Source organism: Tenrec ecaudatus, chromosome 16 (genome assembly GCF_050624435.1).
Source record: "Tenrec ecaudatus isolate mTenEca1 chromosome 16, mTenEca1.hap1, whole genome shotgun sequence".
In the NCBI taxonomy this organism is placed as follows: domain Eukaryota; kingdom Metazoa; phylum Chordata; class Mammalia; order Afrosoricida; family Tenrecidae; genus Tenrec; species Tenrec ecaudatus.
In genome coordinates, this window is record NC_134545.1 from 6050777 (window position 1) to 6077600 (window position 26824).

The 26824-nt window shown below is 43.2% G+C and overlaps 2 protein-coding genes across 4 annotated transcripts in view; both read left to right on the forward strand.

The window, feature by feature from the left end:
* Positions 1–26824, forward strand: part of CLIP1 (CAP-Gly domain containing linker protein 1) — a 128126-nt gene that overhangs the window by 35568 nt on the left and 65734 nt on the right. For all 3 annotated transcript variants that reach the window (XM_075533841.1, XM_075533843.1, XM_075533842.1), the window contains exons 2-5: positions 2026–2220; positions 9019–9590; positions 21157–21281; positions 23258–23480. In XM_075533841.1, coding sequence (XP_075389956.1) covers positions 2136–2220; positions 9019–9590; positions 21157–21281; positions 23258–23480 — 1005 coding nt within the window. In that variant the 5' untranslated portion in view covers positions 2026–2135. The remainder of the gene's footprint in view (positions 1–2025; positions 2221–9018; positions 9591–21156; positions 21282–23257; positions 23481–26824) is intronic.
* Positions 22250–22386, forward strand: LOC142429704 (dolichyl-diphosphooligosaccharide--protein glycosyltransferase subunit 4-like). The gene has a single exon (XM_075534756.1). The coding sequence runs from the start codon at positions 22250–22252 to the stop codon at positions 22358–22360; it is 111 nt and encodes a 36-aa protein (XP_075390871.1). The 3' UTR covers positions 22361–22386.

Here is a 26824-nt window from a genome sequence, read left to right on the forward strand (position 1 = left end):
CCTGAGAACTCAGATTTTGCCCAAATGATTTCTTTAAAGAATACTGCAAGGAACTCTGATGGCATAGTAAGTTATGAGTTGGGCTGCTGAGCTCAAGGTCAGCAGTTCAAACCTACCTTGCTCTGTAGGAGTTACAGTCTTGGAAATCCACAGGAGTGGCTCTACTCTGCCCTGTAGGGTTGCTATGAGTCAGAGCAACTTGATGGCAGTGAGGGTTTTTTAAATATATGAGTACTTTATCATTTCTTCTTGCTGTCATAATAACTTTTCTAGGACCATTATACCTCCTTCTGACTCTTCTGTTCTTACCTCCTTGGCCCTTGACACTTACTTGATGTTTGATAAGATGAAGACAAAGAAAGACACAGACTCCAAGGTCATTTCTGCACTGTCTCTCCCCACCATTGCCTTGCTGGCTAAATGTAGAGATCATGCAGTCCATCTGTGTGCAGCAGGGTCAGGAGCAGGCAACTTAGCCTGATTAGGGGCTGGCAGTCCAGCAGGGATTCCACTAGACCAGAGTTTAGTGTCCCCTGACCTGGTACACGGAGCCTGTCCTAGCCAAGTTCATCTTTCATGACAGAGACTGAGGGTGGAGGTAGTAAGGATCTAGGAGGTGTATATTAATAGTCATGTTTGTCAGCCATTGTCTTCAAGCATCCAGCGACCCTTTCTCTACTGATTAGAATATTCCCCAAGTCACACAGTGCACCTCTCACATTTTTTCTAAAGACCTTTCATACCATTTTGGTTTTCTTCAAGAACAAAGGAAATCAATAGAGTGAGGCAACTGGCTTGGTTTGCTTCTTCTTCAGTCTGAATATCTTTGAACAGGAACACTTCTGTGGCCAGATTATTTGCTTGTTTTGGGTTGTAAGAGCGGGAATGAGAGAGTGAAGTCTTGATCTTCCCGGATCTCCTGGCAGAGAAAAATGGAAAGCACTGGCATTTCAGAGTCTATAAGTGCCATTTTTCTCTTTGAGGGATGATTTTTAGGTGTTTGGTCTGGGAAATTCCCCCCATATTCTAGACTCCCAAGGCCTCCCTCTACTCCTTTGCTGTGGAGGTAAGAGAGTCTAACAAGGTACTATTGTGCTTTCTTCTGGAAGTTGTGTCATACCCGATGAGTGCACCTGAAGCATATTGTGTTTTTCCACATAGAACAAAAAGAATCTTCATTATTTCCCAAAAAGGACTTTCTTAGGGAGCTTGAGCACTCCTCTTGTGTAAAAGCCAAGTCTGGCAATCTGCTCCTGTAAAGATTATCACCTAGATATAATGTTTCCCCAAATGGGGCTACCACCTCCTTAGGGGGGCAGCAAAAGCAGAGACCTACACTTTATCCTGGATTATGGGCTACAGTACAAACGCTTTTAATTACCAGTGAGGCTCCCCCCCCCCCAAAAAAAAAGGGGAGTGTTTGGTCAAAGATGTTTGGCACCTATGACTTAGAAAACCCTACAGGGGCAGTTCTGCTGTGTCTCAGCGGGCCACTGTGAGTCAAAAACCAACTTGATGGTATCGAACAACTTGTTTAAGGTATCTATGGTTTTATACAATGAATCACCTAATTCTTTAGATTTTCAAAATTCTGTGTTTAAAAACACAATCAATAGAGGTTTGTGGTAATAAAAATTCATCCATATAAAAGTGAATAATGTAAGTGTATAGAAAGTTTCCTCTCCCTCTCCCATTAAGTGTGGGGTAGCTCTTTCTAAACCCACTCTGTGTACCTTTAGGCATCCCCCGAGGTGGCAGTGTCACATACCAGAAAGCAAAATGGCTTTCTGAGAGATGGCTGTCCTGAATCCCTTGTCTTTAGGGTTATAAAGTGCTTTTGGATCTGCATCCGCAGCATCTTCCAGTGCTTACTGTCCAGATCTTTTTCCAGTTTCAAGGTTCAGTCTTGTCATCTCTTTAGAGGGAATGCTTAGACTGTGGAAGTGACTCCAAGAATAACTTCTTTCTGTTTTCTCCTGTTCTAGATTCCAAAATCCTCTAAAATCTCCATGTCTTTCTCTGCAGGTTTAACCCAGAGACTGACTTCAGGGTAGAAACCCCTGCAGTCAAATCAATGGTTGGGACAAGATAGTGACACCAGGTTACGGCAGACCAGCTCTGACCTCCCAAGGACCATGAGTATGCTCAAACCAAGTGGGCTCAAGGCCCCCACCAAGATCCTCAAGCCTGGAAGCACGGCCTTGAAGACTCCCGTTGCTGGTAAGACTCCACACCAGTCCCATTGCAATAGCAAATGAACTCCTATCACACATGGAGACTTCCCTTTGAAAATGTCATATTCTTGAAAATAGCTGAAGAAAGTTTCACTTAAACGACACAGAGTTTGTATATCCTGGTCTTATGGTCTTAGATAGTGGAGGGTTGACCTTCCTGTAGATTTAAAAATTTTTTTAACATAACTTTTAAAATGTTATGGCCCCTTCCTCCACAGCCATCTCTGTCCCTGACCTCATCAGGAGCTCTCTTCTTCAGGTCTAGAGATAAATGGAGAAAACAAAGGCTTGAACGATTTTATGACTAAGTGATCTGAAGGTGGCCCTGGCATCCAGGCAGCCGGCAGCAGTGCCACAAGTCTCACTCAAGGAAGGGAATCTTTCCCAAACATTTACAGGGGAACTCACCCTCAGTCCTCACCAGCCATCCACTCCTTGTCTGCCCTCCGTCTCCTCATCCTTCATTTCCATTTATGTCCCATCACAGGGATGGGGAGGGAGTGCATCTGATGGTTGCTTTCATGGGCCCTTTTGGTGACTTACCTGTGTTCCGTTATCTCAAGTTGTTAGTCGTACCAGACACTCAAGTCCCCACCACAGGATCTAAAACCCACATTGCTTCTTCAGGTTCTTGGAAGACACTTGTGGTGCCTCTGTGAAGGCAGGGATCTACTTTTTCCTACTGCTGCTTTATCCCATTTACGTAGGACATTACTCGGCATACACCAAGAGCTCAGTAACTGTGGAATGGGTGGAAGTCCCAAGTTATATATGTTTTATGTATTAGAATATATCTCCTTTTTATTATAGAAGCTGTAAGAAATATTAGATGAGGGGAAAAATTTACTGATAAAACAAAAGCCTGTCATTCAAGAAATATATGCATGCCAGGGCTACTTAGCCTTGGGGAAATCAGGGAAAAACTGGTCTCCCCTACTCTACTTCCCCTTAAAGCCTCTTCCTCTTTTTTTTTCAAATCCATTTTATTGGGAGCTAATACAATTATACCATTCCATAGTTTAGTCACATCAAGCAGTATGGTCAATTGCTACCATAATCATTTTCAAAACATTGTCTTCCTTCTTGAACTCCTTGATATTAGTTCCACCTTTACTAGCCCACGGGTAGGTCTGTAGGCTCATCAGTCCTTGGGTTCTTATACTGAAAAATATATATTAAAAAATCGAAAAGGGTTACCCGCAATGACATAATACTTAAGAGATAAACTCCAACATGGAAAAAAAGTACAGCAAATATTTGTGAAGTCCACCTTCACATCCGGAAGGGTCCTAAGGGTGAGTTGTGTAATTAAAGGGAAGAAATTAAGACATTTGGGTGCTCACCTCTGCCATGACTTTGGGAGCCAGATCCATGCTGAGAGAGAGATTTGAATCTCATCATCATTTTATATACTTAGGGCATGCAAGCCCTCCTAATTACAGGTAATGACATACATAACAAAGTGGGCTGTACTCTAACTTTAAAGGTCCTTGAGTTGATTGGAGGAGTAGCCTAACACTAGTACTGGGGCCAGGTAAGGGGGAGTGACAGTCTCCTGAGCCATGAAGACAATAGTCTGGGTCTGTTCTTATAGCTAAAGCTGCCAGCCAGATAGCAGTTAGGTACTTCTGAGAGCTAACTTTAAGGTAGCACTATTATGGGAGGATATAGTGGGGAGCAATATTAAGTATGAGAATGTGATTGTGACTTACCACTAACTCAACAAGTGTGAAGGCCTCCCTCCACCCCAGAGTCCTGGCCTGCCAGGCTTCTTCAAATAGGAGAATGAACTCATCTGCATACTCTCTCTTCCTGTTCCTCAGTTTCCCACGAATATTGACAACCACATCAAGTCTAAAGTATATCAGAGGGGATCAAGTGACAAGGGTTTTTTTGTGTGTGTGTCTGTGTGTGAGTGAGACAAGGTTGTTTTTTTTTTAATTAAATACTTTATTGGGACTCTTACATCTCTTATCACAATCTATACACTCATCCATTATGTCAAGCACATTTGTACATATGCTGCCATCATTTTCAAAGCATTTTCTTTCTAATTGAGCCCTGATATCAGCTCCTCATTCTTTCCCTCTCTCCCCCGCCCTCCCTCATGAACCTGTGATAAGTTATAGATTGTTATATTCATATCTTATATTGTCCTCTGTCACCCTTCACCCACTTTTCTTTTGTTTGTCCCCCTGGGAGGGCGTTTTATGTTGGTCTTTGTGATCTATTCCCCCTCTCCGCCCACCTTCTCCTTATCTTTCTGGTATTTCTATACTCATTGTTGGCCCTGAGGGGTTTTATCTATCCTGGATTCCCTGTGTTTCAAGCTCTTATCTGTAGCAGTGTGCATGTTCTGGTCTAATCGATTTGTAAGGTAGAATTGAGGTCATGATAGTGGGGGAGGAAGCATTAAAGAACTAGAGGAAAGTTGTATGTTTCATCATTGCTACACTGCACCCTGACTGGCTCGTCGCCTACCCACAGTCCTTCTGCAAAAGGATGTCCAATTTTCCACAGATGGGCCCTGGACTCCCCCTCATTCACAATGCTATGATTTTTTTTGTTTTTTGATGCCTGATACCTGATCCCTTCGATGCCTTGTGATCTCACAGGCTGGTGTGCTTCTTCCATTTGGGCTTTGTTATTTCTCAGTTAGATAGCCTCTTGTTTATCTTTAAGCCTATAGGACCCCAGACTCTATATCTTTTGATAGTCGGACACCATTAGCTTTCTTCACCACATTTGCTTTTATGCACCCACTTTGCCTTCAGCGATTGTGTCGGGACAGAATGGTGTGCTTCTTCCATGTGGGTTTTGTTGTTTCTCAGCTAGATGGTCGCTTGTTTATCTTCAGGTCTTCAGGACCCTAGATGCTATATATTTTGATAGCTGGACACTTTCAGCTTTATTTACCACATTTGCTTTGTGACAAGGTTTTAACTTTTTTTTTTCAGGCTTATAATTTTTTTTCTTTTCTCCAAAATCACTTTATTGGGAGTAATACTTTATTGGGAGTAATACAGATATATCGTTCCATAGTTCAGTCACATCAAGCATTATTGTACATTTGCTACCACAAATCAGTTTCAAAACATTTTCTTCCTTCTTGGACTCCTTGACATGAGTTCCCCTTTATCCCTCTGCCTCCCACAGTACCCCTCAGGAACCCTTATTCTACTTGGTGTCTCAATAGGTTCATTCCTCCTGGATTTCATATACTGTAGAACAGGAAAACATATAACAAACATTCAGGAGGGTTACCCCCAATGACAAAATACATCTGAAATAAACCCCCATATGAAAAACACAGAAAATGTTGACAACCAGGTCAGGCCCAAAGTGCATCAGAAGGGTTAACTGAGAAGGTTTTAAGATAGAGGGCACTCACCGGAGGCTTATTTCCTGTATAGATCACACGAATGGATCTTGGGCTCCTCCTGTAATTCATAGCCTTCTGCAAACCAGAATCTCCCAGTGTAGGCTCTGGTACTAGTCCTTCCTTTGGCTTCAGAAGGTATGATTTACAATCCTTCAACCACTGATGTTGGTGTGTTTCCTCCACGTGGACTTAATTGACAGTTCACTTTAGATAACTGCTTGGTTGGAAACAAGCCTTTAAGGATCCCAGTGCTATTTTATTTGATAGCCAGGCACCATTTAGTTTCTTTACCACACTTTGCTGTAGCGCCCAAGACTTCTGTGTTCCCTTCCCGAGGCGAGTATCCAACAGGAACATGATGTAAGAACTAGTTGTTCTTAAGTTGGAGCTAGGATTCAGTGCGAGCTCAAAGCCCATTCCTGAATCTATGTTTTTTATGTGTCTTTGGCTCCCTATAGAGACTTCCTTGTTAATAGATCAACTCACAGGGCCATACGGGCCTTCTGTTAAAAATATTGCCATTGATTAGCCCTGGCACTAATTACTTAACAACACTGTGGCGAGAGGGATGTTGAGCCAGTGTAGGCTAACTCTATATTGCAAGATCTGAATTACTCATATATACAGAATAAATCCTTTTGTGGCTGGACTATTTACACCAGCGGCTCTTAACCTGTGGGTGGCAACCAGTCACTCGATTCATAACAGTAGCAAAATTATATTTGTGAAGTAGCAACGAAAATAAATTTATGGTTGGGGGGGGTCACCACAACTATGAGGAACTATATTAAAGGGTTGCAGCATTAGGAAGGTTGAGAACCACTGATTTACACAAACAGTGGGAGTTGATTGTCAGGGAAAATGTACAATAATATTCACTGAGAATATCAGTCACAGGTTTGCCAGAATAATATATATCTTAATACAGATATAGGACATTGATACAGTAAATTAATGATTGCCCGCCTACCAACAATTGAATAAGCTTGATATAGCTATCTTTTAAAAATCATTTTATTGGGGGCTTATATAACTCTTAACACAATCCATACATATATCAATTGTATAAAGCACATTTGTACATTCGTTACCCTCATCATTCTCAAAACATTTACTCTTCACGTAAGCCCCTGGCATCAGCTCCTCATTTTCCCCCTCCCTCTTTCCTCATGAACCCTTGATAATTAATAAATTATTTTGTCATATTTTATACTGTCCGACATCTCCCTTCACCCACTTTTCTGTTGTCTGTCTCCCAGGGAGGAGGTTCTATGTAGATCCCTGTAATCAGTTCTGCTTCTTCAAACACCATGAATTTTTCAGTCCTAAGTCCTCAAGTTACAAGTGTGTTTAAGGTAGAGTCCAGTTCATCTAGTGGAGCTTCTGCATAGGATCTCTCTGGGACCGCCTGTGGAGTGTGTTGTGTGCCTTGACGATCCAGGAGTCAATGGCTCAGTGTTCTATGATACTTGGCCTGGGTCCCCAGGTTTTGCCTAGAAACTTGTGCCAATGTGGCTTATTCAGTGCACATTACCAGGGATACTCCCCCCCACCACCCCCACACACACCTTAAGGTCCCTAAAAGTATTTTTTAGTCATTTCCTGTTCCCTTTGAAGGTCGAACCTACCCCTTATTCTACAACAGTCATTCACTTGGGTTCCCCCAGATGTGTCTGCTCCCTTGCCCCCCTCCTCATTTGACTTTCCAATCAGTATTGTCCATTGTTCTGATAGGGATGCCATTCCCTTTCTAGATTCCTTTCAATCCTTGAAGACTCCTACTGGCACACACCACCCCCATTTTGGTCTGTCCCCTTGCACTTTTAGCATTGTAAAAGTGTAGCAGATCAAAGGAGTCCTGGTGGTCCTCTAAATTAGGTGTTGGGCTGCCTATGGCAAGTTCAGCACTCCAAACCCACCAGCCATTCTGCAATAGTGAGATGAAACTGTCCTCCTATAAATATTTACAATCTTGGAAACCTCCTATCTAGGCTAAATGTGAGTTGTCATTGCATGGATAGCAATGGGTTTTGGCTTAGCATAAAAAGTCCTTGGGGCCAGAGATTATGACTAATTCATCTCAGTGTCCCCAACAATGCTTAGCATATAAATATGCTTAGTGTATATATATATATTATATACACACACACACACATACACACACACTATTTTGTGTATTCAAAGTTACATGTTTAGGAGGAACTCACTGCCAAGGGCCCCTGGAACTTTTAGTTTATCTGGGTTGGTTTTTAGAGATCTGGGCCTGCAAGCAGCCTGTGAAAATAAAGTATAGATAATGAAGCCAGAACAGACTTTGAAACTACCAGGGCGGGCCTCTGGCTTTGGCAGATTATCATCTGTTCTGAGAATGTCTATTCTTTTTTAAAAAAAATCCTTCACAGATGGAAACTCCAGGGTCTTTCTTCCTATGTTGCAGTGCTGTTCTGTGGCTCCTGTTTGTTGACTGCAGAATCTGAAGAGCAGACTTTACTGTCTTGCTTTGTTCCCTGGCCCGAGCAGCGTCTGAGACTCATCCCAGAACCATGGACAGAGTGAATGCAGATAGTATTTCCGTAATCCTCATTTTAAGAACCCTCAGGATATTTTTATTCCCTTACAGACGAAGAAATGAAACACAGAGAGGCCATACAACATTCTACGATCACCATGTGCCTAATGAATGGCAGAGTGATTAATGTGGACTTCGCAAATCTGTACTTAATGTTTAATACATGTTACACAAATGCACGAATGAATTCCTCAGTAGATAGCACATTCCTGGCAAAAGAAAACTTGTGCTTGTGCGTAGGGTAGAGTTTTCTCAAAGTTATGTTGCCTTATATGGGAGTTGGGCCAGGTGCCACCTTTCTTCCCCTCCCTCGTGTGCTGTGACTTCCATCTTTGCTAGCCATGGAGCAGGGTGTCTCTGACACCCTCAGAACAGGGACTGCAGCCTGGTTCCCTCCTTCATCAAGCCTGGTTGTGGATCTCTGGTTACATGATCCTTGACTGTCAGCTCTAGTTGGTGGCTCACACCTAGAACAAGAGTCCATCTCAGTGGACATGGACAGTCATTTGCTAAAGAGGTTCCAGGTGGGTGGCATGAAGAATGACATCAGACCTGTATTAAGAAATCTGGGGGAAGGACTGATTTTGTGTTGGCTCTGACTTCTTCTGTCTTACTTGCAAGTGTGGACTAGACCTTAGAGAGTTAGGGGGCATCATTGAGTGTACTCTTTCCTCCTTGCTTAAAAAGAAAGTCTCCAAGGGAAAGCATCTGTAGATGAGTTAGGGCCATGCCAGGGCTACTGGCCTTCCCTGCTTTGTGTTCCTCTGAGTTACGGATTGTTGGCTTGAGTGTGCACAGGAATCTTCTTTGATCCTTTTTTTTCTTTTTTTCAGTTATAGCTCCAGTAGACAAAACAGCACCCAGCGAAAAAGCATCAAGCACCCCCTCCTCTGAGAGACAAGAGGAATTTGTGGATGACTTTCGAGTTGGGGAACGAGTATGGGTGAATGGGAACAAGCCTGGATTTATCCAATTTCTTGGAGAAACCCAGTTTGCACCAGGCCAGTGGGCCGGGATTGTTTTAGATGAACCCATTGGCAAAAATGATGGCTCAGTGGCAGGAGTTCGGTATTTCCAGTGTGAACCTTTAAAAGGCATATTTACCCGACCTTCAAAGTTGTCAAGGAAGATACAAGCAGAAGATGAAGCTAACGGCCTGCAGACAACTCATGCTTCCAGAGCAGCTTCACCTCTGTCCACTTCTGCAGCCAGCATGGTATCATCCACCCCAGCAACCTCCTCAAGCCTTCCCCATAAATCACCCCAGCCTACAGCAAAGGAACCCCCCGCAGCGCCTCAGATCAGCAATCTCACAAAAACTGCCAGTGAATCTATTTCCAACCTTTCAGAAGCAGGTTCCGTTAAGAAAGGGGAGAGAGAACTCAAAATCGGAGACCGAGTACTGGTGAGTACCGAGACTTTACAGGGCATTGGCCACTCTGAGCAAGACTCTCGGGAGCCAGGGAAAAGCACATGGAGGCTGCTCCTTGGCGGTGGCCACATGATGGTAGAATGTTAAGTCAGCTTTTCAGGCTGGTCAGTGTATGCACAAATCTGCAACAAACTGCAAACCAGCGATACAATTTGTACATAATACGAGCATAGATTTGTGATGACACACTCATGTTCTGTCTTAGCCAGGTTGTATGTTAAACTTGGCATGTTAGGACAACCATACTTCACAGAACATACTTTTAATAGTTTGCTATTGAGAATATATAACAAAACATGTAGTAATTCCAAAGTTTCTACATGTAACATACAGGGAGAGAGGGTTTGCATTCTTGGAGTTATGCAACCAGTCTAATCCTCCTTTCCTACATTGCTCTCCTCAGTAACATTAACACTAGCATACTGCCCCATAGGCTCTTCTCTAATCTTTCTGGTTGCTGGTGTGAGCTTGATTCCTTTAGACCACGGTGCTCTGAAATAAAATGTAACGAGGGAATTCTGTGTACGGTATTGCCTCGATCTCCCCTAAGTGCTATTTTCTTCATAACATTTTTTCCTATTTTCATTTTATTTCAGAGCATTGTAGGCCACAAAAAATTACCTCGTGGGCCGCATGCGGCCCCGGGCCACCAGTTGGACACCCCTGCTTTAGACAGACCTCAAAAGAGCACAGTGGGGAAGACAGACATTCTGCACTAGTTAGGCTACACTGTAGTTCTCTTCAGAAAACTTCAGGGGATATTGTTGTTGCAAAGTTAAAGATTATCTTTGGACAATTGTTTCAGGTGTTTATCCAGCCTCTGTGGCACTAGAGACTGAATTTCTTGAGAATTTTAAATTCTGTTCTGCACTTTCCTCCTTTTGTTCAGAATTCTTCTATTAGAATCATTGATCAATATTTTCTTCCCTTACTTTAAATTGTTGCTTTAGGCATAGTGTCTGTGTAACATTGTGCCTCCTGGAGTGCCCTGGGGGACCTCAGACCTCATCTCTCTGGGGCAGTGTTGGTCAGACCTAGATCTGGAAAGAGGGCTGAGGCAAGCGACGTTTCTGTTTCACTAATGAGCCCTGGAAGCAAGATTTAAAGTTTCCATGTCGTCCATTTGAGACCCCTGGCGCTGTAACGTCGTGATGAGTGGCTGTAATTTCATCGACAAGGAAACAGGCTCTAAGAAGTGAAGGCATTGCCCCAGGTCTCCAGCCAGAGAGGTGTATCTGCAGCTGAAACTTAAGTATTTTATTCCAGAACCTGCCACACAGAGTTGCTGGTGGAGGACAGTTTTGAAATTGGAATTATTATTTTTAATTTTGTTAGCTTACAAAGAAAGAAACGTATGCCCAGAGAAATGTGGTGACTACTGACAGTCCTGTGATGAGATCACGAGGGAGTTTAGAGCAAGCACTCAGGTTTCCGTCACCCGGTCCTGTAGTCCCCAATCCAGGAGGGCTCACACACCTGTTGTCAGCTTCCCTTGAGTCAGTTCTGGCGCAGTGACCCGTGGACAATAGAATTGACCACTGCCCAGTCCTCAGCCATCTGCATAATTGTTCATATGTGTGAGCCCATTGTTGCAGCCACTGTCAGTCCATCTTGCTGAGGACCCTCCTTTTTTTTTTTCTTGCTGACTCTTACCAAGCTTGATATTCTTCTCCAGCAACTAGTCTCTCTTGATAACATATCAAAGTATATGAGACAAGGTCTTGCCATCCTCAATTCTAAGGAGCCTTTTGGCTGAACTTCTTCCAAGACAGATTTTTTTTTTTTTAGTTTTTATTTTATTGGGGGCTCTATTTATAATCATTTTATTAGGGGCTTATACAACCCTTATCACAATCCATACACACATCATTTGTGTAAAGCACATCGGTACATTCATTGCCCTTATCATTCTCAAAACATATACTCTCCACTTAAGCCCCTGTGATCAGCTCCTCATTGGGTCTTCACTCCGCACCCCCCCTCACTAACTCACAATCATATGATTTTTTGTTCTGATGATACCTGATACCTGATCCTTTTGACAACTTGTGATCACAGAGGCTGGTGTGCTTCTTCCATGTGGGCTTTGTTGATTCTGAGCTAGATGGCCGCTTGTTTACCTTCAAGCCTTTAAGACCCCAGACGCTATATCTTTTGATAGCTGGGCACCATCAGCTTTCTTCGCCACATTTGGTTATGCACCCATTTGTCTTCAGCGATCGTATCCGGGAGGTGAGCACACAATGATAGGATTTTTTGTTCTGATGATGCCTGATAACTGATCCCTTCGGCACCTCGTGATCATGCAGGCTGATGTGCTTCTTCCATGTAGGCTTTGTTGCTTCTGAGCTAGATGGCTGCTTGTTTATTTTCAAGCCTTTAAGACCCTAGACGCTATATCTTTTGATAGCTGGACACCATCAACTTTTTTCACCACTTTTGTTTATGCGCCCGCTTTGTCTTCAGTGATTGTGTCGGGAAGGTGAGCATCATAGAATGCCAATTTAATAGTATTGTATTCTTTTCAATTGTATTCTTGCAATGAGGGAGTACTTGAGTGGAGGCTGAGTCCATCTGCTACCTTAATACTAAACCTATAAATATATGCCCATGGATCTATTTCCCCAGCCTCATATATAAATATATTTACATATGTACATGCCTTTCTTTAGACCGCTATAAATGCCCTTTGCCTCCTAGCTCTTTCCTCTATTTCCTTTTACTTTACTCTTGTCCCACTATCCTGCTCAGTCTTCATTTGGGTTTCAGTAATTCCTCTTGGTTACATTACCCTACCAGGCTTTCTACACCCTCCTCACTACGGATTTGGATCACTTGTTCTTCCCTTGTCCCTGGGTTTGTTAATACCACTACCTTTCCTTCCACCTCCCCCTCTCCCATGTCCCCCTAGAACTGTCGGTCCCATTGTTTTCTCCTCCAGATTGTTTGAAAGCCTATCTTATTTAGACAGACTTGCGGAGATAATAACATGCACAAAAACAAGACAGAACAAAACCAAGCAACAATATATAACAAAACAAAACAACAACAATGACAAAATACCCAAAACAAAACTCAACAAGAAAGAAAAGCTTATAGTTAGTTCATGGATTGTTTGTTGGTCTTTAGGAGTGTTTTCCAGTCCAGTCTGTTGGGGCACCATGCCCAGGCCTCAAAGTCCACCTTCAGCATTCCCTGGCAACCTTGCTGCCCCGTTCCCTTGTTGTTCTGTTGCACCCCCTTAGTGTTTTACCTCGGTCGGTGTGGCAGGATCAGATCGGGTGCAATTTCCACACTCTGTCTCCAGTGTTGTCCCCTGTAGGGCTATGGGTCAGTGAGGGACGTTGTGTCTCATAGTGGGGCCGATGCAAATTGTTAATACACTGGCCTTCTAACAGAAAGGCTGGAGGTTTGAGGCTACCGTCAGGTAGCTCTGTAGAAAAACTTGGTTTTCTACTAATGAAAAAATCAGCCCAGGGAATGCTAGCGGGGGCAGCTCTACTCCGACACTGTCACGAGTGAGGGTCCACTCCGTGCAACTGTTCTTTTTAGAAGGCGAATCTGCAATGCAGGGTGATTTATGGAGAGTAGAACTGCTTATTTGTAGGAAGTTTTGAATCACATGTTTAAAATGAGCATATTTGAAATAGAATATAAGTTAATTTGCATATGGAAAGAATCAGTACTGCTTTATGAAGGCAATGAAATGACTTCCTTCTTTTAGTCAGTATAAGGAGCCCAAGGGCTCTCGTGAGTTAAGCATTGGACTGCTAACTGCAAGTCAGATATGCAGCCACTTTAAGGGAGAACGATGAGGCTGACTACTTCTGGGAAGATTTACAGCTTCACAAACTCTAATGAACACTCATACAGGGGAACTATGTGTTGAAAATGACATGTCAACAGTGAGTTTGTTATGCTGGGTTGGCTACTATTTCTAAGAAAAATTATAGGAGTTTCTTAGAATTTACAGTATTTTAGATTTGGAAAGGAAAGGGTGTCTTGAGGTGCCAAATGCTTCAGATGTTGAGAGTGTCCTGCAGGCTGGAGAAGAGCAGTGGCCAGCCATGGGCCCCATTGCACTGATATTTTCATTCCAAGCACTAGGGGGTGGGTGGGTGGGTTTCCATTCGATTTGCTACCCTATTGAGTAAAGTCTTTGATTTAGAAATAGCAAACCTTTTGATTTCATTCACAATTGCTTAAATTAGAAATAAAAAAAATTAGAAATCTAAAATAACTGATTTGGTACTTTTCCCAATTAAAAAAAAAAGCCCATTGATGATAAAAATGCTTCCAGAATTAAGCCGTGTGAGAATTGGGGTGGTTTTTCCAGCCCCACCCCAAGGTGCTTTCTGGTTGCTGCTGCTGGCAGGTGCTTAATAGGCAGGGGCTCAACCTTGTATACTGTGGTCCTCTGCAACTCTGTCCTGCTTACAGAAGGGTGGGAAAGAGTTTTCTGTGTGGAGAGTGATGTTTAGTCAGCAGATCTCTCTCAGTTCCAAAGAGCAGCTCCGAAGTCAAGGTCCTGAGACAGCAGTCAGGGCATGTGGAGGAACTCCTTCCTGTCTACCACCCCTTGGCGTCTCTACACCCCCCCGCCCCCCAATCTTATGCTCATGGTCTTTAGGGGGAAAGCACGGCATGATGTTTTCTTGACAGAATGTTCTGGGTTAGACAAGACCCCTGAAAGTGTGCCTGTTTTGGGTAATATCTAGAGGCCCAAAGAGGGGCAGAATCATTGCCTCTAGCAGACTCATTTATGTTCTTCTATGGCCTCTTCATTTTTCTATTTGTTCTTGTCCATATCACTTGGATCTTACTAGTTAAAGATTGCTTTAGTTTGCCTATGGGATGAACTGCTTTGAAGCTCACCAAAATTATTTACTGCTTTTGGTTAGTATATAGAGTTAAAAGTTGGGTATTTCAAATCTTCCAGCTGCTCTGAGGGAGAAAATGAGGCTGACTGGTTTGACTCAGAGAGGGATCTGTTTCCAGACTGGGACCCTCAAGGGAATGAATGACTTGGGATGTTTCTGAGATGGTCGTTCTGCTTTCCTGGATCCTATGATCTCATCCTGGAGACATGGGATCCCTCCAGAAGCTAGACAAGTCAGCTGTTCTGTTTCAGCTTGGTTGATTGTGCTCTGGTGCCCTTGTCGGAACTTTGTGTGCCACCCACTCTGACCATACAGGAGGAATTGGACTTTCCAAACTTTTCATTGTAAAGTGACTAATCCCCTCATTAGAGGCCCATACTGCCTGCTCCCCACTCTGTCATTCGGTGGGAATTACAGAGACTAGAGCTAGAAGAGCCATGTCAAGTACCGTATATACTTGAGTGTAAGCTGACCCGAAGATCAGCTGAGACACCTAAATTTACCACAAAAACGGCACCAAAAATGTGCTGAAAAACTCGACTTGTACATGAGTATATACAGTAATTCACTGTCCCCTAAATCCCCTCAGTGTGACTGCTCCTTCTCCATGGGTTTCTCACAGCTATTCGCCTTTCATTCCTGTCTCTTCCTGCCTTCAGAGCTTTGTTTCTGGACAAAGCTTCCCTTTAGACTTCTGTGGCTGATTGTTCCAAGGGGTCTGTTGCTCCCTGGTATTACTGTTCGCTTTGTGTTCCTGTCTGGCTGCCTGAAAGTTGAGCCACGGGAGTACGGTTGATTCCAGGCTTACAAAATATTTACGGGCGATGGTCTCAGAGGTAGGAGTTACTGTGCTTTATAGAAGAAGATTAAACAAGTCCAGGGGTGTGGTGCAGGTCAAGCTTAACTTTTTTATCTTTTAGTTAAAGGTTTATTCAGAAGTGTGTCATTTTTGTTTACTGGTTTGTTCTTGGGGAAGTAGAAGAGAATATGTCAGAAGCATTTTAAAGGAACATTGCTATACAAATGTTTTAAGGGAGGCCCCCTCACATCACATGCTATATAGATTTGGAGATTCAGTGCCAAAAAGGGACTAAAGAAATGAGGACTGTTTATTTAACCCAGAAGAACCATGACAGCATCACAGCTGTTTCACACTGTCCAATTCATCCAGGAAATATTCGGAGCATGTGCAGTGTGCCAGGCATTGTTGTAGGTGTTGAGAGCTTGTCTAACAGGGCTTCCCATCGCTTTACATGAAATCTAGATGTGTTCCTCGGGCCTGCTGGCTGCACGTGATCTTCTCACTCCGTTCTACCTCCTTCTGGCACTTCTCTCTCCTCTCTACTGCCCTCCCACTGTAAGATCTATCCTTCCTTCTGCTGGGGTGGCTTCGCAGGGGTGTTCTCATGCCTTTGCTGTGTAGTCGTTGAGGATTGGCTCAGATGACACCTCCACAGGCATCCTTTCCCTGACTTCCCAGCTACAGACACCTTCTGCAGCCCTATCACACACCCTTGTATCACGCGTCACTGTTTGAAATGCTCTATTGATTGGCTTGCTTAATGTCCATTTCTCCCTGGCCAGCATTTAAGCTTTCGAAAGCACAGAAGCTTCGTCTCTCTCATTGACTACTGTATCCCTAGCTCTTAGAGCAAGTGCCTGGCACAGAGTCTCACTGCTATTGCATCGATTATGATTCATATTGATCCAATAAGGCAGAGAGTAAGTAAAACTTCACGTCACGCTAGGGTTTCCAAGACTGTAAATCTTTACAGGAGCACAAAGCTTCCTCTTTCTCCCTCAGAGCAACTGGTGGGTTCAAATTGCTGACCTTGTGAATTAGTTCACTGCCTTATTACACCAGGACGTTCGGACATGGAGTTGGTACTCATGAGAGAATCAGAAGGTTTTGAATAGAGCTACCCATTCTGTGAGAGAACCCATCGGGGCACTTCTACCCTCTCCTCCAAGGTCACCTCTGTGGCAGTGTGTTTAGTTTTGGTTTACCCCATTGTATTCCCTTGAGTGAGGAGGAGGAATGAAAGTGTAAAGAATAATGGGAGGTAAAAGTAGGACCAATCTGTAAAACCTGGGGCATGAGTAGGTACCTTTCTCTACAAGAGTTGCCTGGGAGAGCTGCTCAGCTGGCCTTGCTCTCTAGTGAAGGATCAATGCTGGGAGCCTTCACTGTGGCATAGGTGAGTGAAGTTTTCCTCCAGGGCTGTTTGTATTTGCTAAACACCAATTAGCCATATTCATCAGTTTTAATAAGCTGCTTAACTTAGAAGATGGTAACTGAGAAGCTACTTGCTGCTCACAAATTCCTGTGAACCAAGGCAGAGTGAGATGAAATGGCCGGCTTAGGTCTGTGCTGTGATGAGTAGAGGAGGGCGCCCAGACGGGATTAGCTGTTTTCTGTTTGGGGATCCGTTCATTAGCTTTGCAGAATTTACTAGTGTCGTTATTTTAAAAAGAACATACGGAAGGTACATTTCTCTTTCAGAACTCCGTTTACTGTTACTATTTTTCTGAATTGGTCTCTCTCAAGGGACTAACTGAAGTTTGTGAAGCCAAGGGCCTAAGCATTCAAGAAATAGATATTGGAAGGAAGAAAGGGGTTCCAAAGCAGAGACTTCCTAAGCAACGAAACTAGTGTCCGGGCTTTCCTTTGGTTGTGTTTCCAGTTTAAATTGAATTTGACTCTGGGAATGATTTTTAACTTTGGCTCTGTTGACCACCGTGTTAGGAGCCATGCTTGTGTCCCTAGAGTAAAAAGAGCCTGATGATACAGTAGGTTAAGTGCTCACATGCTAGCAAAAAGTTGTGGTTCAAACCCACTAGCCATACCATGGGAGAAAGATGTGGCAGTCTACTCCCATAAAGATTAACCCAAAACCAAACTCGCTGCTATCCAGTTGATTCTACTTCCAATGACCCTGTGTTGGGTTTCTGAGGTTGTATGGGAGCAGGGAGGAGAGAGCCTCATCTTTCTACCACAGTTGGTGTGTTTGAACAGCCAGCCTTGCAGTTAGTCCAGCGACTTGGGTACCTGACGGCATGACCAGGGCACTTCCCCATAAAGATGTCAGCCATGGACACCTCTGGGAACAAGTTCTTCTCTGTCCTGTGCGGTATTATGAATTGAAACCAATTTTATGGTAGTGGATAATTTTTTTTTAGTTTTATTTTTTAATGAGTTGAAATATTTTTTAAAATGTCCATTACAGTAAATACCAACAGATAACAACCTTTGTACTGGAAAGCTCTTTGGGGTCTTTGATAAGTTTTAAGAGTGTGCAGGATCTTAAAACCAAATAAAGGTTTTTGAGAACTGCTTAGTTAGACACTCCCTCATAGGTGTTGGAGGGTACTTCCTTATTGCCAGTAATATCAGAAAGAACACAATGCCATGTTGTCCTGCTTACAGTGGGAAGACTGATAATTCTTTGAGTTATCAAGCTACTATCTTTCATTTTAGCACTTTTTTTTCATTTTTAGCGTCTTTTTATGACTGCTGCCTAGACCTATTATTTCAAAGCGTTAGAAGACAATGATTTAATATTAATCCTCTTTTATTAGCTTTATCTTTCCAACAATGATGAAGTTTTCCTTATCAAATATTTGCTTGCTTGATACACTATTCATAATAGCAGCTTGATGCCACTTCCTTAATTTGTGAATTTCTGACTACGGAATGTCTCCCAGATTCCGCGACAATGATCAGCGAAGCTTTATTCCATGGTGTTTCACTGCGTAGCACTCATTATTCCTTTGGATTTTCCAGTTGTCCAGTCTTTGGCCAGTGGAGGCATTTCCAGGTCTGATAATTTCACCCTTGAGAAAGGATGGGTTACCCCAGGCTCCTGACCCTTATTAAAGATATACCTTTAATGTCTGAGGTCTCATTTTCAAAAACACTCCTTGTGCACAGCCTAATGATATTATACAAAGTCACAGTAGGAATAGAGTCTTTTACTTGGCTGAACACAATCATACATTGTCACACCATTCCTTTGTCTTACCAGCACAAACTAGCCTGTTTGTTCGTTTTCCATGTGAGCAAATCCCCACCTTCACCATATCACAGGTCCAAAATGGTGATATCACATGTCTTTTTCTGTCTCACCCTTTCTAAAAATTCTCCAATGAGAATACTTTTCATTCAGTTATTCATTTCTGAGGTAAAAAATATTGCTTTGGCTACACTTCTCCAAACAAGCTTCTTGACGTTCAGTACCCTTCTTCCAGGCTTTTTTGTTTTTCAGAAATATTTTCAAGTTCTGTTTTTCTCTTTTGTTGAATGCCGCCTCCAGAGGAAGACACATTTGTTGGAACATCATCAACTTTATTTCCTCTTCTTTGAAATGCCATTATTTCCAAAACCTTTGTCCTTTGGGACAATTTAAGCATCAAGGTTTTTGGTTGTGTGTGTGTTTTTTTTTTTTGCATGAAATATCTTTCCCATAATTGGAACCTTCCTTTATAAAATCATCTTCAAGCTCCAGTTTTCTTTTTTAATGTGCCTACTTACCCTAAGGTAGGAACTTTTCCAAAAGGCCCAATCTCAGATGCTGTTGTGTTTTCATCAGTACTGAATGAAGGCTGTTTCATAATGTTCTGATGATGTTTTCTCTTAAAAAGAGATCATCTCATATTCTTCATCATTTTCAGAATTTTGCATTTTTGATTATTGAGCTTGATGGTCAAATTTCATGAAACAACACAGAACTAGAATCCATGATTCTGTTTTTCTTGAAGTAAAGAAAATGAATAATTTGTGTTTGCCTTGAGAATCTAAATTTACTCAATGTTCCTTTTCTTTTAAAGATATTTTCCTTTATTGTTGAAAATATACACAGTAGAGCATACTCCAGTTGAACAACTTGTACATGTACAATACAGTGACTTCTTTTTTCTTTAATAATATTGGTATCTGTCTCTAGACCATGGACTTCTTAGCTGTGACTTCAAAATATTTTTTACTTTGAACATGTGTGTAAGAGAATATACTCTAGATCCTCTGGAACAATGAGCAGCAAAATCTAACTAAAACCACATTTAAACGCTTAGAGAAACATTTGACTGTGAAGTGATTCCGTGAGACAGTGCTTCAGAATATCATGTGACTTTCTGTCTCCATGGAGGCTGTTCTGGGTAATTACTGATGATATTTTATTGGGCAAGGGGCTGTCTGCCAGCTATTAGGGTGAGTCAAGAATTCCAAGTTTGATGGGAGAAAAAGTATAAGAAAATTGCCCAGTCTAGGACTTCAAACTCATAGATTGATTTTTTTTGGGGGGGTGCCACCCCCACAAACAACAATCCAACAAACCAAACTCATTGCCATCAAGTCAGGTCTGACTCAACAACCCTACAGATTTTTTTTTTTTCCCCTACAGATTGTTTTTAGGCTGAATGTAGATGGTATGACCTACACGGCTGCTATTTGTGGTTATTTATTTATTTGTTTTTATAAAGCTTTGGCTTTGAATCAAGCCTGTGGTTTGCTTAGAGAATTACTGACCACAGTCTTTTAGACGCCTCTCGGAAAAAGAGTGTTCATGACAGTAACTTAGACTCACCCCTAAAGAATCCCAAAGATCAACAAAGGAGATGGCATAATCTCTCAGGAATGTAGAGGAAAGTAGAGGGTGGGAGGAAGGAGGTAACCAAAGCCTATGATATGTAGGTCACTGTTTGTAGATTCCATGAGTACTAACAAGAATACAAAAGTCCAGTGGGCCAGACCTAGAACTAGTACTCTAGTTAGCATGCACAAGCTAACTGGCAGCATAGGTTGACTCTTGTCAGGCAGTTGCCTGTGCTAGGCAATTTTATATGGGCTGTCTCAGAGAGTCCTTTGATTGTGTCCATGTTACTCATGAAACTGAGCTGGAGAGATTGAACCATTTGACCAGTCAGGAGAGCTGACAGGTCACTTTGTGTTCAGCCTTTTAGCCCATGCCCCGTGTTAGCAGATCTTCCTCTATTTGCTCCAGAGAAATGGGTTCAACCTTTTGGATTAATTGGTTTAATCGTGGAAAAGTGTTGTTTTCTTTGTAGGCCCCACCTGAGGTGGTTGTCTTTCATTTACTCAGCCAACTTTTGTGTAGTGCCTGTGTGCACCACTGAGCACCTCAATGGCTGAGATAAAGACCTGCTCATGGTGTCCCCTAGACACTAACTCAGTCCTTCCCCAGTGGCACGCTTCATGTCACTGGGTTGTTTCTACATGGGCCTTTGTAACCCCTTCCTCCCTAGTTAATTGCCATCAAGTCAATTCTGACACCTGGTGACGCCACGTGTGTAGAATAGCACTGCTCCAAGCTTTTGGTCAGCAGTCTAGTACTGAACCACTGAGCCATTAGGATCCTAAGGAGGGGCCTAGTTAATTTGGCTGATGGTCTTAATTACTACATGTGACTTAGACATTGTTAGGGTATATCAGGCATTGAGTCACTCTGATATTGTAAATCTTCCAGTTAGGAAGCTGCCAGCTTGTCTTAAAGAGAAGGCTCAGCAAATTGGAAAGAAATTTAAGACAGCACCAGCCTCTGATGGGAATGATGGGACACCCTGTTTAACCACTGGTTAGAGTCACGAAGATGAAGCTTTTGATTTATGTCCATTTCCATTCATTTCACATATACTTTCTACAGGTTGGTGGTACTAAGGCCGGTGTGGTCCGGTTTCTTGGGGAGACGGATTTTGCCAAAGGGGAGTGGTGTGGCGTGGAGCTAGACGAACCTCTTGGGAAGAACGATGGGGCTGTTGCTGGAACAAGGTTTGTATTGTCTGCTCATGCCCCCCACCCACCCCCGACACACACACACGCACGCATGCACGTGCACACACACACACTCACACCCCTGATTGCAGCACCGCCCCCCCAACAAAGCCATAGAGTCCAAGGCCCAGTTATTGCATCTCTCCCACTAGAATTGAAGTTGCTCTTTTAACTCTTTATTTAGTAATGAGCATATTACATCTGAGTGGATTTGGAATAAGCATTCACTTTATTTTTTCACATAGAAAAGAAATATTGTCATCCTTTGGCTTCTCTTCTGGTAAGAGGCAACCTCCTAATGAGTCAGGGTCAGGGTGCAGGAAGCTAATGTTGCTAGGAAAACAATGTAAAATCTGTCACGTTGTGACTGGTGATTAGAATTCCATCCCCTGCAAGGGAGCAGATGGCAGGTATACCTTTTCTTCCCATTTATTCATTTATTTTTAAATTGGAAGATAATTTAATTGGGGCTCTTATAGCTCTTATATAAATACATGCATCAATTGTATTAAGTATATTTGTGCATATATTGCCAGCATTATTTGTTAGACATATACTTTCTATTGAGCCCTTGGTATCAGCTCAATTTACTTTATTTCTCAAACACTGAATGTGCTTTAGGTGGAAATGAACAGAGCAAGCTAGTTTTCCATGTTCACAGCCCCGTGACGTTGGATACAGCCCCTGCAGTGTGTTAGCACTCTCCTCATGGCTTCCCTGCACACCTTGTTTCCAAGTTGTACCCCCTCTCCTCCTAGACTGGGTGGCTGTTGAAGAATACAAATGAATGTCAGAGGAATTTCCCACACTCCTTTTCAAAAGGTTTCTAAGGCACCAAGGGGCAGGCATGATGGATGATGCATTAAATGGGTAGCTTAGAAGATTAAAAAGTTAGAGTTCGGGCCCACGTCGCGGACCGCCAAGTTGTGCGCTGAGAGTGTCGGAGCCAAGCCGGGCTGGGCAGGATGATCACGGACGTGCAGCTCGCCGTCTTCGCCAACATGCTGGGCGTGTCGCTCTTCTTACTTGTTCTCTATCACTACGTGGCCGTCAACAATCCCAAGAAGCAGGACTGAGAGTGGCGCTTTCTCAGCCCCAGGGTTCCAGGGCCTAGTCTGAGGCAAGATGGAGGGTATGAGGGCCCGCCCTCGCTCTTCCCTCCATCCCTTATGCCTGTCACAACATACACAGCAACTATGCCTGGAGCTTTCCAAACAACTTTCATTTCCTCAAAGTCTTCCGTAACCCTGTGGAACAAGAAGCTGCCACCGAATAGGGCCCACTATAGGGGCTGCTGGCTTTTGTACCCCCCCCCCCAATATAAAAATATAGATATAAAAAAGTTAGAGTTCATATTTTACTTATAAACTCCATACCGATGGCAATGAAATTATGAAAATATGGGGTTTCACTCCCAATATAGTACTAGGCCTCAGAGATAGAAATCTCTTGGTGCTGCTGCCATTCAGCACTTTAATTCTCTAGAGTCGTGAAGTCTCTAGTTAATGAGGTTGAAGGCTGCTGTTAACAATGTTGCTGGTTATTATTGTCCATGTGGACTTTAACGGGTCCTGCAGTTAGGTGTCTGTTTCATTTTCTTTCAAAGCCATTTTCCCACGACCTTTTTGAAGCCCCTTTATGTTAAGCAAAGATGCTATCTTGTTGACTTCCTCTGCCTTTATATTGATCAGTGATAGAAATACTCCTTTTGCAGAGAGGCTTAGTGACAGATGAGTAGCCCTGTCTCTGTTTCCATGGCTAGGAATTCGTATGCTTTCTAACACATCCCTCAGTGTCCTTTATCAGCCCACATACATGTGAATGCTGTGCTGTGGGCAGCATAGCCCCAGCTCATTGGAAGGGTTCACATCTGACCAGTCAGGAGTTGAGAGTTCGGGGAGCTTCTTTGGGGACAGTTGTTATTTCTTTTAAATACGTGTGGCATTTGTGTTCACTGTTTTTATTCTCTAAAGGTATTTTCAGTGTCAACCGAAATATGGCTTATTTGCGCCCGTTCACAAAGTCACCAAGATTGGTTTCCCTTCCACGACACCAGCCAAAGCCAAGGCGGCTGCTGTGAGGCGAGTGATGGCCACCACACCTGCCAGCCTGAAGCGCAGCCCATCTGCCTCCTCGCTCAGCTCCGTGAGCTCAGTGGCCTCCTCCGTGAGCAGCAAGCCCAGCCGGACGGGATTAGTAAGTCTCCCTTCCTTGCCCCATGCTGCTCCTGCCCAGGCACAAATGCCCACTGCTCATGCACCTGCTTGGCTGCCTCCCCCAGCCTCATTCTTGTGCTGAATGCTAGCTGTAGCTTGCTGTGACATTCCCTACTCACCAGTCTCAAAAAAGGGATTTCAGCCAGAATTTGAATTTTGAAACAAAAGGTTTTAAGCACTCTCTTTCAAATTCTGAAGGCTTAAAATTGAACTGCCTCCTGGTGGATCTGTAGTGGCTGCTGCATAGGCTAGCGCATGGGAGGTCTTCACTGGCTGAAGTTATTTTGGGGACAACCAGAGAGACAGGAAAATTGGAGGGTTCCTGTTCCTCGAACACGTAGGACTTTTTCTCTTTGATTTTAACCACTTTAGGAACCCAGTGTTTGGAGAAAGGTGTGTTCTTACTCTCAAATGAATGCTGTGGGAAGAATCCGTGTGTGGAGTGTTCCTGGCTTGGGCCTGAGGATGCAGAGGGAAACTCTGGCAACTTGAAAGCCACCCTCCTCCACCCACCGCCACCAAGTTGATTTTGACTCTTGGCAGAATAGAACTGCTTCTGAGGGTTTTCAAGGCTATAAATCTTTACAGAAGAATGTAGCCTTACCATTCTTTCAAGGATTGGCTGGTGGGTTTGAACCAATGACTTTTTGGCTCATAACCCAATGTTTAATCCATATGCCACCAAGGCTCCTGAATGGAACTCATAAAGATCATGTTCTGTTTTGTCTCCTCTGTTATGTTCTCTCTTCCTCTCTTTCCTTCTCCTCCTCCATTCTTTGCTATCCCATTTAGGAAAGAAAAAATAAAAACACTGGAATTAAAAATAGGCAGCTCCTCATTCTGTTGGTTAATGTGGGGTTTTTTTTTTAAAATAGGGATGAAAGCAATAGCTTTTTGGCCTCATGTCTGTCCCTTAAGTCTGTTACTGGCCATGAGGCAATGCTGTCTTATATTTGAAAAGGTGGCATAAAACCCTCTCGCCTGCTGGCTGTAGGCTTTGTGCTGTATGGTGGTCAGTGACAGACGGGCGTTCACCTGTGGAGTGTGTGACCGGCAGAGTCAGGGTGCTGGCCCCTCGGTTGCCTTTCCTTCATCTTTACTTTTCTCGTGGCTGGTGGGGAGAGGAGAGGCAGCGGGTCTTTCTTCCGTGTAGGGTTGTGCTCCTTTACCAGCGTACTGGGTTTTCTCCTTCTTAACGTTTATGCCAAATAAAGACCTGTGCAGACCTTTCCCATAGAAAAATTAAAAAGACTGGCATGAGAAAATTGTGACAGGAACAATGAGGTGAAGAGAAAGCCTTTGTTTGGAAAGGGCCTTGTTCAAATCGAGTTACCCAACTACTCCGGTCTACTAGGCTAATCTGGGACAGTTCCGTGGGACTGTCTGCTTGGGACTATCTAGTTACTTGAGTAATTTTCATTTCCTAATAATAATTTATTAAGATGTTAAAAATGTTCTTTGGAAAATACAAAGTTCTCCCTGTCTCCAACAATCTCTTTGTTTCTAGACAAGACTAGTTCTTAGCTCCCCTCATTTCGTGAAGGATATTGACAAAGGAGAGATGAGCCTCCCTCCCTTTGTGTTGTTAGGGGTTGTCTAGTCGGCTTTAGACTCAGTGACCCAGCGGACAGCAGAGCACAACACTGCCCGATCCTGCACCCTGCCTTTAAGTTTGATTTATCTGTCTATGCCTTGGTATAGGGTCCTGCGGTTTTCTAAACAAGGAGCTAGAATATGACCGAGAGTTGACATTGTGCTTCCCAGAACTACATCTCTGAGCAGTATGTCACTGGTTGCTCTTGTGTGGCTGAGTTGATTCCGCCTCATTGCTCCCCCTTGTGGCAAAGTAGAGCTTGGTGAGGCTTCCTGGGCTGTACTCTTTATGGAGGAAGCTCACTGGTCTGCTCTCCTGTGGAGCCACTGGTGGGTTGGAACCACTGACCTTTTGTTAATAGCAAACTCTTGAATTTAGCCTTGAATGTTAAAATATGATTCTTCATAGTTTACTATAAAAATACGTAGATTGATTATAAGCATTAAATCAATACAATAGAATCAAACACAAAAAGGGAGCAACAGAGTGCTACCAGGCCTGCTCTGGGCTCGTGTAGTCTACGGATTCTGTAATGCACAGCGGTATTCTAGGTAGTGAGCACAGAGGTTCTCAAGCTCAGTGTCCCAGATATTTTTCAAAGCACCCCCAGGTCAAAAGAAATAGCTAAGTTCTTTTTATTAAGTGATTAAAAGAAATAAGTTATTATTTATGTTTCTAAACAGCAGTTAAGTACTTGGCAGTTAAAACTGGCTCCATGGGAGGGAGACCTGTGATCTGCTCCAGAAAGGTTAGAGAGTAGAAAAAAAGCCCTTGGGGTCTGTTCTACTCTGGGGAGGCACTGGGAAGTGATAGTGAACTTGACCACACCCAACAACAATTGAAATAAATTACATAGATCAAGTGAAAGGAACCATGGGCTCACCTTATGAGCCCAGAAGAGCTAATGCTTCCCAAATACCACTACTGACCACTGTATAATTAGGGACCTAACAAATGAGCCCTAATAGAATGGGTGGTAGTAGAATGTGGAACAGTACCTCAAAGCCAGAACAAAAGGCAGACTAGACTACTCCCCAGAATGATTGCTCTGACATACAGTCCAAATCTTGCATTGAAACAGACCCCTGACTGAGGTCACCTGGTAGCTCACCCAGCAGACCTGCTCACAAAACTGTGTATCTGTGTGGATTATGCACCTTTAAAAAATCACCTCTATGGCTCCAAATGATCAGCAATTTCTTTCAAAGATGAACTCCATGAACAGTTGCCTTCTCTATCATGGGACCAGAAGAACTAGATGGTACCTGGCTACTGTGACTGAACATTTGAATCAAAGAGGCTGGGAGAATCCCGATTGAAAAGTGGAAACTACAAATTCTCATGGACTCTGGACTTTCTGGATTCACAGGGTCTGGATGAACCCTTGAGACTACTGCCCTGAGTTAGTCTTTAAACTGTAAATAAAAAATATCCCCTATAGTCCTTGTAAAACCAAACTATAGTTCAGCTTAACTAGAAAAGAAGGCCTGTTTTGGGCATCATGCTCTTGTAAGAACTATGTGGGCTCAAACTGACAATAGCAACTTGAAAAACTTGGTAAGAACCATAGGGACCCAGGAATTCGAATGGGGGCGCAGGGGAGAAGACAACTCAGAAGGAGGGTGAAAATGGCTGTAAAACTAGAAGAATGTCACCAATCCCCCTAAGTCCTACATGTGGAAACTGTTGAATTGGTGTGTCTCGCTACATATATGTTCTCAGCAACAACA